The following is an 11,053-nucleotide window of genomic DNA, read 5'->3' as shown; positions in this document are numbered from 1 at the left end:
TTGGAGGCCTTATGTGGGCTACCGAGCCTTGGGCTGGTGGATTTGACATGCCAAATGCCTATTTATCGCTTCCAGCCCATGTTGAAGGTTTAGTTGCACTGGGTGAATTTCACCCAAATGGCATAGGAAGCAGGTTGTGCCCTGAACTATATTTAGCCCCGGTTCCATCCTCTGCAGCAAACCCCTCCACAAGGGAATGCAGCAGGTGGAGCAGACAGTTTTTTACCTGGGGAGACAGATGTGGTTTTGTTTCTAAATTCAGTCCCTAATCACTGACAGTTGTTGGATCATGTGAACAGTTCAGCTTGTATAAATCCACCCCCTCCTTGTGTCCAGCTCAGCCTGGCACCATGGAGATCTTCTTGTTCGCTCTTCTGCTGAGCGCCGCAGGTAACTGCTCTCCCCACTGGCCTCTCCTTTCTCCTTGTTCTAACCCCCCCAGGCTAATTCCCATCCATCCCGTTTGCCTTTCAGCTGCCTCACAGCTGGAGGATGATGATAAGATAATAGGTGGATATGAATGCTTGCCCCACTCCCAGCCCTGGCAGGTCTATTTCACGTATGGCTCAGACTACCGCTGGTGCGGGGGGTCTCTCATCAGTGAGTGGTGGATCATCTCGGCAGCTCATTGCTACAAAACGTGAGTAGACTGGTGCATCAGTAGAGCAGTTCGGGAGAATTCATCCCTGTCCTAGCACAAGGCACAGGCCCCTTTAGGGATGAAGCAAATCTCGGTGGGACCCAGGCCTTGTGGGTGTTACATGGGGGCCTAGGTTGTATTTCCCAAGCAACTGAACCATGGGAAACACTGTGATGCAGTTGCAAAAAAGGCTAATATAATTCTAAGGTGTATTAGCAGGAGTGTTGCATATCAGACAAAGGAGGTCATGGGCCACTTGACTTGGAACTGGGGAGGCCTCAGCTAATGTAATAGGTCCAAAGCTGGGTGCCACACTTTAGGAAAGATGTGGACAAGCTGGAGAGAGTCCAGAGGACAGCAACAAAAATTATTAAAGATTTAGAAAACCTGACTTCTGAGGACAGGCTAAAACAACTGGGCATGTTTAGGTTTGAGAAAAGAAGACTAAGGGAGGAACCTGATAACAGTCTTCAAATATGAAAAGGGGTGTTATAAAGAAGCCAGTGATGAGTTGTTTTTGCTGTCCACTGAAGGTAGGACAAGAAGCAATAGGTGTAATCAGCAGCAAGGTAGATTTATCTTAGATATTATGAAAACCTAACTCTCGGGGCACTGAAACAGGCTCCAAGGGGTGGTGTGGAGTCCCCATCACTGGAAAGTTTAAGAACAGGCCGAACAAACATGTGTCAGGGCTGGTCTAGGGTTACTTGGTCTTGCCTTGGTGCAGGGGGCTGGATGTGATAACTTCTCGAGGTCTCTCCCAGCCCTGCATTTCTATACTCTGTGGCTGTTCCCTGCAGGCCCAGGACCCTGGTGGCTCATCTCGGGGAGCATGACACCAGTGCAGACGAGGGCACTGAGCAGCATATCCAGGTGGCCAAAGCCTTCCGGGTCCCCCAGTACAACCAACACACCATGAATAATGACATCATGCTGGTGAAGTTAGCCCAACCGGCCCGGTTCAGTGCCTACGTGCAGCCCATCCCCATCTCCAGCAGGTGCCCTGTGCCAGGGACGGAGTGCCTGGTTTCTGGCTGGGGGAATCTCCTCACGTCTGGGGGTAAGATACAGTGGAGACAACTTCAGCTCAGGGAGCATCTGCAAGGGGGTGGGGGCCATCAGCAATAATCCTGATTTATACCGTCTCCAATGGGGCTACTCCTGATTTACACTGGCATGGGTGATGGGGGAATCAGGCCCCATCTGACGAGTGCTTCTCTGCCTTTGAATAGTCTGTGCCATTAGATCCCCATTTATCCCCATTCTCTCTCCTCCCCAGTTCAGTACCCAGATGCCCTACAGTGTCTGAATGTGCCCATCCTCTCTGACTCTGCGTGCCGTGCTGCCTACCCTGGTCGCATCACCACAAACATGTTCTGTGCTGGCTACATAGAGGGGGGCAAGGACTCTTGCCAGGTATGGAGGGAGCGGCTGGTTAGGGTTGGGGTGTGTGAGGAGGTTGCCTTTCATTCAGCTACACTGGGGTTCAAAGCGAATGCTGTTTCCTCAGTAATGGCAGGAAATCACTATGCTTGGGATTTGCAAGTGCAAGGATGATGAGCTCTAGGCACGTGTCCGGGGGTATCAGGATTGGGTGATCATGATGTCGTTGGCGTAATTATAGGGTGCACTTGCACGTTTCTGGGATATTTCCTCTCAGTGCAGCCAGGTGTCTGTGTGTGTGGGCGCACGCGAGTGATAGGGTGTTCACATGTGCAGAGGAATATGGCTGCGTTTGTGCAGATAGGTGTGTATGTCAAGGGGTTTGTACACATTACTATTTACAGAAGTGTGTTAGTGTGTGTGCACAGGGGTGTCTGTGTGCTAGTATACATATATGTATTATTAGTGCCTGCAGAAGAGGGTGTTAGTGCATGCACAGGAATATGTATGTGCATGAATATGCATAGGAGGTTATGTCCGTTCCAAAGAGGACACCTTACCCGAGCTTGCAACTCTGCAGAGAGAGGTCACTATCTCTTGCTAGACAATAAATCCACACCAATAGCAATATCTGACCTACAGTTTCTAGGCAAAGCCCTGAAATTCTACTCCAGCCCAGGACCTAGGCACCAAAGAACTCCGACTAACTAACCCCCTAATGTACACAGCCCCTGGGCTGTGTGCTGGCCCCTGTGCCTCAGGCAAGTTGATTCAGTCTCCTAAGCTGCTTTGACTCTGTACGTTCCTGTGATATGATCTGGCACTTCCCACCTTAGCACTTTGCTGGTGCTGGGATGTCCCAGCAAGGGCATGTGTGAAGGAGAAGGATGGGGGGCCTGGGATGGGCAGGTCTTTCCACTGTTACCAACATCACCTGGACCTGGGCTGATAGCCACATCCAGCCCTAGGCGGTGACTCCTACTCACTTGGGCACAGTTCTCTTGACAGATTCTAATGCCATGAAGGAAACTGCACAACACTTTGTTCCCTTCAGGGAGATTCCGGTGGGCCAGTGGTCTGTAATGGAGAGCTGACGGGGGTGGTGTCCTGGGGCATGAAGTGTGCCCAGAAGAACTACCCTGGTGTCTATACCACAGTATGTAACTACGTGTCCTGGATTGAGGAGGTCATTGCCAACAACTGACATGTGCAATCGCAGAATACCTCTCCTGGCAGAGAGGCAGTGTTCAGACCTCCCCTGTCCCGCTTTCCCTGCTGCATAGATAAAAGTGATTGAAACCTTCTCAGTAAAACAAGGGGGCTGCTGTGACGCCAAGAAACCCAGTAAGGAAGACACAAGATGCTTAGGAGAGAAGCATCAGATGCGGATCTGAAATCCCAACTCATCAATAAAACTCAGTTCCTACATCCTGCTGTATTCTTGGCATTTTTAGCCCAGATCAGCGCTTGAATCCCATACTGATATTGTTGTAATTAGATGAATATTATGATAGCAAGCGGATATCTCAGGAGGCCCCTGCTGGGCTCAGTGCTGCACAGACACACAGCGAGTGACACACCCAGCCCAAAAGAGCTTCCAGAGGAAACTGACAAAGCTAGGTCCCCATTCTATAGCTGGGGAATTGAGCTGCAGAGAGATTCAGAAACTTGCCCAAGGGCACACAGGAGCTCTGAGCTATGAATTGGCTGCAGATAGCTGTAGTCCCAGCAGATGCCCCTGCTGCATTGTATGGGGTGAGGGGCTGGGACTCATGGCAAGCAGCCTAGGAGGCTGGCAATCTATAGCATGTCCCTAGTGTGGAAGTCACTGAGAATCTCATCCACTTCAGTAAGACTTTTGCCTGGGTTTTGCCAGGACTCCTGGGTTCTATCCCGTTTCCTCGAGGAGTCATCAGCTCTTCCTTGCAGGAAAAGTGTTGTAAAAGCATTTTACAAATATCAGTCACCACAGATGGCAACCGGGTGTGATGGGTTGGATCACAGAAACCCCCTTGGAGGCTGCCAGTTGATATGCCAAGACTACTTCTGCTCCTGCTTTCCTGCCCTGTCAGCTCAGGACTTCAGTGCCCTGCCTAGTTTGAGCCAGACCCGCTAGCCTGCTGCAAACCTGACCCAGGTCTGAACCACATCCCCTAACAGCTGTAGGCTTAACTGAAAGCAGCTCACAGAAGTGTTCCCTGTCTTTAACACTCAGATACTCACCTCCCAATGGGGTACAAACCCTAAATAAATCCGTTCGCCCTCATAAATTGTTTGCCCTCTATAACACTGACAGAGAGATATGCACAGCTGTTTCCCACCGCCCCGCCCCCCAGGTATTAATACATACTCTGGGTTAATTAATAAGTAAAAAGTGATTTTATTAATACAGAAAGTAGGATTTAAGTGATTCCAAGTAGTAACAGACAGAACAAAGTGAATTACCAAGCAAAATAAAATAAAACACACAAGTCTAAGTCTAATACAGTAATAAAACTGAATACAGATAAAATCTCACCCTTAGAGATGTTTCAATAAGTTTCTTTCACAGACTGGGCACCTTCCTAGTCTGGGCACAATCCTTTTCCCTGGTACAGCCCTTGTTCCAGCTCAGTTGATAGCTAGGGGATTCCTCATGTGGCTCTCCTTTGGTCTGTTCCACCCACTTATATATCTTTTGCATAAGGCAGGAATCCTTTGTCCCTCTGGAGTCCCACCCCTCCTTCTCAATGGAAGATCACCAGGTTAAAGATGGATTCCAGTTCAGGTGACATGATCACATGTCCTGTGAGACCCCAAGCCTTCATTCCTCCCAGCCTGACTCACAGGAAGGCCTGCCTGCAAACAGAGCCATCCACAGTCAATTGTCCTGGTTGATCGGAGCCATCAAGATTCTAAACCACCATTAATGGCCCACGTTTTGCATAATTACAATAGGCCCTCAGAGTTATATTTCATATTTCTAGTTTCAGATACAAGAGTGATCCATTTATACAAATATGATGACCATGCTCAGTAGATTATAAGCTTTGTAATGATACCTTGCAAGAGACCTTTTGCATGAAGCATATTTTAGTTACATTATATTCACACTCATCAGCATACTTTCTTAAAATCATATAGAGTACAACGTCACACTGAGGACAGGTGCATTCAAGAGGGGAGGTGTGTGGAGGAGTGGAGACCCCTAGTGGAGGTGTGAAGTCCCATGCCACAGAACTGCAGCAGCTATGAAAGGTGGCCTTCCCGCAGCTACAGCTCCTGGCTGAGTGCTCCATGAGTATTCACATGCAGACTGTGAGCTCTCAGGGCAGGGACTACCTTGTTATCATACAGCAGGGGCTGGCATAGCAGGGCCTTGTCCCCAGACTAGGGCTTCTTGGCCCTATTGCAAAGCACCTGAAAATAAATGGCTCTGCAGCCGTGGAAGGTGTCCTATGAACACATGGGCATCGCGGTTCCCAGTCTGAATTTCTCCCATGTCCACATGGAGTATTGCCCAACAAGTCTAGGGGAGCCAGAGTGGCTGCACAGGTACATCCGAACCTGAGCACGTTAGTTATGCTGGGGGTCGATGCCCACAACGTCAGCCCATAGACCCTCCCCCCTACGGGAATTCCACCTTCTTCCTCTGCAACAAGACAGAATCCTTCCCCTCTCCCTGCTCACATCTCATCCACACCCTGCTCCAATCACACACCAAGCTCTCTGCCTCTTAGCTGTCTCCACTGCAGTTTCCCACCAATCCTCTGCCCCCCTCCATCCCCTGGGGGGTCAAAGACAGTAGCTGGGCTGTGGAGCAGGCTGAGGGCCGGGAAGATTGGCTGGCATCAGACAGGCTGGGCAGATTGGGTTTATTCATAGATTCATAGATACTAAGGTCAGAAGGGACCATTCTGATCATCTAGTCCGACCTCCTGCACAGCGCAGGCCACAGAATCTCACCCACCCCCCCTACGAAAAACCTCACCTATGTCTGAGCTATTGAAGTCCTCAAATCATGGTTTAAAGACTTCAAGGAGCAGAGAAGCCTCCCTCAAGTGACCCGTGCCCCATGCTACAGAGGAAGGCGAAAAACCTCCAGGGCCTCTCCAATCTGCCCTGGAGGAAAATTCCTTCCCGACCCCAAATATGGCAATCAGCTAAACCCTGAGCATATGGGCAAGATTCACCAGCCAGAAACTACAGAAAATTCTTTCCTGGGTAACTTAGATCCAATCCATCTAATATCCCATCTCAGGGGATTAGTCCTATTTACCCTGAATATTTAAAGATCAATTACTTACCAAAATCCCATTATCCCATCATACCATCTCCCCCATAAACTTATCGAGTAGAATCTTAAAACCAGAGAGATCTTTTGCCCCCACTGCTTCCCTTGGAAGGCTATTCCAAAACTTCACTCCTCTGATGGTTAGAAACCTTCGTCTAATTTCAAGTCTAAACTTCCTGGTGATCAGTATATACCCATTTGTTCTTGTGTCCACATTGGTGCTGAGCTTAAATAATTCCTCTCCCTCTCCTGTATTTATCCCTCTGATATATTTATAGAGAGCAATCATATCTCCCCTCAACCTTCTTTTAGTTAGGCTAAACAAGCCAAGCTCCTTAAGTCTCCTTTCATAAGACAAGTTTTCCATTCCTCGGATCATCCTAGTAGCCCTTCTCTGTACCTGCTCCAGTTTGAATTCATCCTTTTTAAACATGGGAGACCAGAACTGCACACAGTATTCTAGGTGAGGTCTCACCAGTGCCTTGTATAATGGTACTAAAACCTCCTTATCCCTACTGGAAATGCCTCTCCTGATGCATCCCAAAACTGCATTAGCTTTTTTCACAGCCATATCACATTGGCAGTTCATAGTCATCCTATGATCAACCAATACTCCAAGGTCCTTCTCCTCTTCCGTTACTTCTAATTGATGCGTCCCCAACTTATAACTAAAATTCTTGTTATTAATCCCTAAATGCATAACCTTACACTTCTCACTATTAAATTTCATCCTATTACCATTACTCCAGTTTACAAGATCATCCAGATCCTCCTGTATAATATCCCGATCCTTCTCTGAATTGGCAATACCTCCCAGCTTTGTATCATCTGCAAACTTTATTAGCACACTCCCACTTTTTGTGCCAAGGACAGTAATAAAAAGATTAAATAAGATTGGTCCCAAAACCGATCCCTGAGGAACTCCACTGGTAACCTCCCTCCAGCCTGACAGTTCGCCTTTCAGTAGGACCCGTTGCAGTCTCCCCTTTAACCAATTCCTTATCCACCTTTTGATGTTGATATTGATCCCCATCTTCTCCAATTTAACTAATAATTCCCCATGTGGCACGGTATCAAATGCCTTACTGAAATCTAGGTAAATTAGATCCACTGCATTTCCTTTATCTAAAAAATCTGTTACTTTTTCAAAAAAGGAGATTAGGTTGGTTTGGCACGATCTACCTTTTGTAAAACCATGTTGTATTTTGTCCCATTTACCATTGACTTCAATGTCCTTAACTAATTTCTCCTTCAGAATTTTTTCCAGGACCTTGCATACTACAGATGTCAAACTAACTGGCCTGTAGTTACCCGGATCACTTTTTTTTCCTTTCTTAAAAATAGGAACTATATTAGCAATTCTCCAATCATTCGGTACTACTCCTGAGTTTACAGAGTCATTAAAAATTCTTGCTAATGGGCTTGCAATTTCAGGTGCCAATTCCTTTAATATTCTTGGATGAAGATTATCTGGGCCCCCCGATTTAGTCCCATTAAGCTGTTTGAGTTTCGCTTCTACCTCAGATATGGTAATATCTACCTCCATATCCTCATTCCCATTTGTCATGCTACCATTGTCCCTAAGATCCTCTTTAGCCTTATTAAAGACTGAGGCAAAATATTTGTTTAGATATTGGGCCATGCCTAGATTATCCTTAACCTCCGCTCCATCCCCAGTGTTTAGCGGCCTCACTTCTTCTTTCTTAGTTTTCTTCTTATTTATATGGCTATAGAACCTTTTACTATTGGTTTTAATTCCCTTTGCAAGGTCCAACTCTACTCGACTTTTAGCCTGTCTCACTTTATCCCTACATGTTCTGACCTCAATTAGGTAGCTTTCCTTGCTGACCCCTCCCATCTTCCAATCCCTGTATGCTTTCTGCTTCTTCTTAATCACCTCTCTAAGATGCTTGCTCGTCCAACTTGGTCTACAACTCCTTCCTATGAATTTTTTCCCCTTTCTTGGGATACAGGCTTCCGATAGCTTCTGCAACTTTGATTTAAAGTAATCCCAGGCCTCCTCTACCTTTAGATCCATAAGTTCTTCAGTCCAATCCACCTCCCTAACTAATTTCCTTAATTTTTGAAAGTCAGCCCTTTTGAAATCAAAAACTCTAGTTGCAGATTTATTTTTGTTAATCCTTCCATTCAGTTTGAACTGAATTAGCTCATGATCACTTGAGCAAAGATTATGCCCTACAACCATTTCTACTATGAGGTCCTCACTACTCACCAAAATTAAATCTAAAATGGCATCCCCTCTAGTCGGTTCATCAACTACTTGATGAAGGAATCCATCAACTATCACATCTAGGAAAATCTGAGCCCTATTATTATTACTAGCACTGGTCCTCCAGTCTATATCTGGGAAGTTAAAGTCTCCCATGATCATGCAGTTTCCATTAGTATTTACTTTATTAAAAACATTAAAAAGGGCTCTATCCATATCCAAATTAGATCCCGGAGGTCTATAGCACACCCCAAGCACTATCGTAGGAGAGGCTTTACTAGTTTTCTTCCCCAATGTAATTTTTGCCCAGACGGACTCTGTCTTATCCATTGCATCGCTTCTTATTTCTTTACATTCTACCTCATTATTGATATACAATGCTACTCCACCACCTTTACCTTTATTTCTATCTTTCCTAAACAGCACATACGCTTCAATACCTGTAATCTAGTCATGACTACTATTCCACCATGTTTCTGTTATCCCTATAATATCTGGTTTCACTTCTTGCACCAGTAGCTCTAGTTCCTCCGTTTTGTTACCTAGGCTCCTCGCATTGGTGTACAAACATCTTAATTTTTGCTGTTTGGCCTCACTCACATTTTGTACCCTATTAGGCACAGTCATTCTACAGCCAGTATAACCTATTAGACTAGTATCCACACTGCCCTCGCTCCTTATATACATTCTCCTACCCACGGCTGTATCCTTTCTTATTTCGTCTTCTTCCCTCTCAATGCTAAAATCTGACGTGGAGATTACCTGGACATCTCCCAACCATCTCCCCCAAATTCCTAGTTTAAAGCTCTCTTTATCAGTTGTGCCAGCCTTGATCCTAGAAGTCTATTTCCTTCCCTACTCAGATGAAGTCCATCCCGAGAGAACTGTCCTCTGTCCATGAATGCCTCCCAGTGGCCATACATCCCAAAGCCCTCCTTATAGCACCACTGCCTAAGCCATCTGTTGACAGTCAAGATCTCTATCATGCATTCCTACAACTACAATACCCACCTGCTGAAGTGAAGAAACAGATTGACAGAGCCAGAAGAGTACCCAGAAGTCACCTACTACAGGACAGGCCCAACAAAGAAAACAACAGAACGCCACTAGCCATCACCTTCAGCCCCCAACTAAAACCTCTCCAACGCATCATCAAGGATCTACAACCTATCCTGAAGGACGACCCATCACTCTCACAGATCTTGGGAGACAGACCAGTCCTTGCTTACAGACAGCCCCCCAACCTGAAGCAAATACTCACCAGCAACCACACACCACACAACAGAACCACTAACCCAGGAACCTATCCTTGCAACAAAGCCCGTTGCCAACTCTGTCCACATATCTATTCAGGGGATACCATCATAGGGCCTAATCACATCAGCCACACTATCAGAGGCTCCTTCACCTGCGCATCTACCAATGTGATATATGCCATCATGTGCCAGCAATGCCCCTCTGCCATGTACATTGGCCAAACTGGACAGTCTCTACGTAAAAGAATGAATGGACACAAATCAGACGTCAAGAATTATAACATTCAAAAACCAGTTGGAGAACACTTCAATCTCTCTGGTCACTCAATCACAGACCTAAGAGTGGCTATACTTCAACAAAAAAGCTTCAAAAACAGACTCCAATGAGAGACTGCTGAATTGGAATTAATTTGCAAACTGGATACCATTAACTTAGGCTTGAATAGAGACTGGGAATGGATGAGTCATTACACAAAGTAAAACTATTTCCCCATGGTATTTCTCCCTCCCACTCCACCCCCCACTGTTCCTCTGATATTCTTGTTAACTGCTGGAATTAGCCTACCTTGCTTGTGGCACCTTAGAGACTAACAAATTTATTAGAGCATAAGCTTTCGTGAGCTACAGCTCACTTCATCGGATGCATTTAACACAGCTGCTACTCTGAAACCTACCTTGCTTGTCACCATGAAAGGTTTTCCTCCTTTCCCCCCCCGCTGCTGGTGATGGCTTATCTTAAGTGATCACTCTCCTTACAGTGTGTATGATAAACCCATTGTTTCATGTTCTCTGTGTGTGTGTATATAAATCTCTCCTCTGTTTTTTCCACCAAATGCATCCGATGAAGTGAGCTGTAGCTCACGAAAGCTTATGCTCTAATAAATTTGTTAGTCTCTAAGGTGCCACAAGTACTCCTTTTCTTTTTGTTGACAGTCGTAATCTTGTCACACCTTTGTTGCCCTTCTCTAGGAACAGGCAGGATCCCACTAAAAATCACCTGAGCCTCAATTTCCTTAAGCGTCTTCCCCAGCCTAGCATAGTCTCCCTTAATACTTTCCAGCGAGAATCTAGCCGTATCATTTGTTCCCACATGAAGGATAATTAGGGGATTCTTTCCCGCTCCCTTTAGGATCCTTTTCAACCTCAGGTCTACATCCCGTATCTTAGCACCTGGAAGACAGCACACCCTTCTATTCTTTGGATTAGCTCTAGTTACAGGCCTGTCTATTCTTCTCAATAAAGAGTCCCCTATCACATAGACCTGCCTTTTC

At 46.1% G+C, this 11,053-nt stretch overlaps 1 protein-coding gene and 1 long non-coding RNA gene across 2 annotated transcripts; one reads left to right on the top strand and one right to left on the bottom strand.

The window, feature by feature from the left end:
* The first annotated feature begins 350 nt into the window (after positions 1 to 350).
* Positions 351 to 3,227, top strand: LOC119847626 (trypsin-like). Its single transcript, XM_038382558.1, has 5 exons — positions 351 to 390; positions 475 to 640; positions 1,441 to 1,700; positions 1,920 to 2,056; positions 3,078 to 3,227. Exons 1-5 carry the CDS (start codon positions 351 to 353, stop codon positions 3,225 to 3,227), a joined length of 753 nt encoding a protein of 250 aa, XP_038238486.1.
* A 1,743-nt stretch (positions 3,228 to 4,970) lies between these two features.
* LOC122457404 lies at positions 4,971 to 7,156 on the bottom strand. The gene is made up of 3 exons (XR_006276929.1): positions 7,144 to 7,156; positions 7,000 to 7,005; positions 4,971 to 5,160 (listed from the first exon to the last, which is right to left on the bottom strand). It is a non-coding gene; the product is annotated as an uncharacterized LOC122457404 (long non-coding RNA).
* Between the last annotated feature and the right edge of the window lie 3,897 nt (positions 7,157 to 11,053).

This window comes from Dermochelys coriacea, chromosome 24, assembly GCF_009764565.3.
Source record: "Dermochelys coriacea isolate rDerCor1 chromosome 24, rDerCor1.pri.v4, whole genome shotgun sequence".
Taxonomy (NCBI): Eukaryota; Metazoa; Chordata; order Testudines; family Dermochelyidae; genus Dermochelys; species Dermochelys coriacea.
Note: the sequence above shows the minus strand (reverse complement) of the source record. Positions and strands in the feature narration are given on the sequence as shown.

What these genes read in the sequence shown, in the direction of transcription:
- LOC119847626 (XM_038382558.1), top strand. Translation starts at nt 351, where the DNA reads ATGGAGATCTTCTTGTTCGCTCTTCTGCTGAGCGCCGCAG. An exon ending in GAATCTCCTCACGTCTGGGG is followed by an intron (nt 1,701 to 1,919) that starts GTAAGATACAGT and finishes TCTCCTCCCCAG; the next exon opens with TTCAGTACCCAGATGCCCTA. An exon ending in GGGGCAAGGACTCTTGCCAG is followed by an intron (nt 2,057 to 3,077) that starts GTATGGAGGGAG and finishes TGTTCCCTTCAG; the next exon opens with GGAGATTCCGGTGGGCCAGT.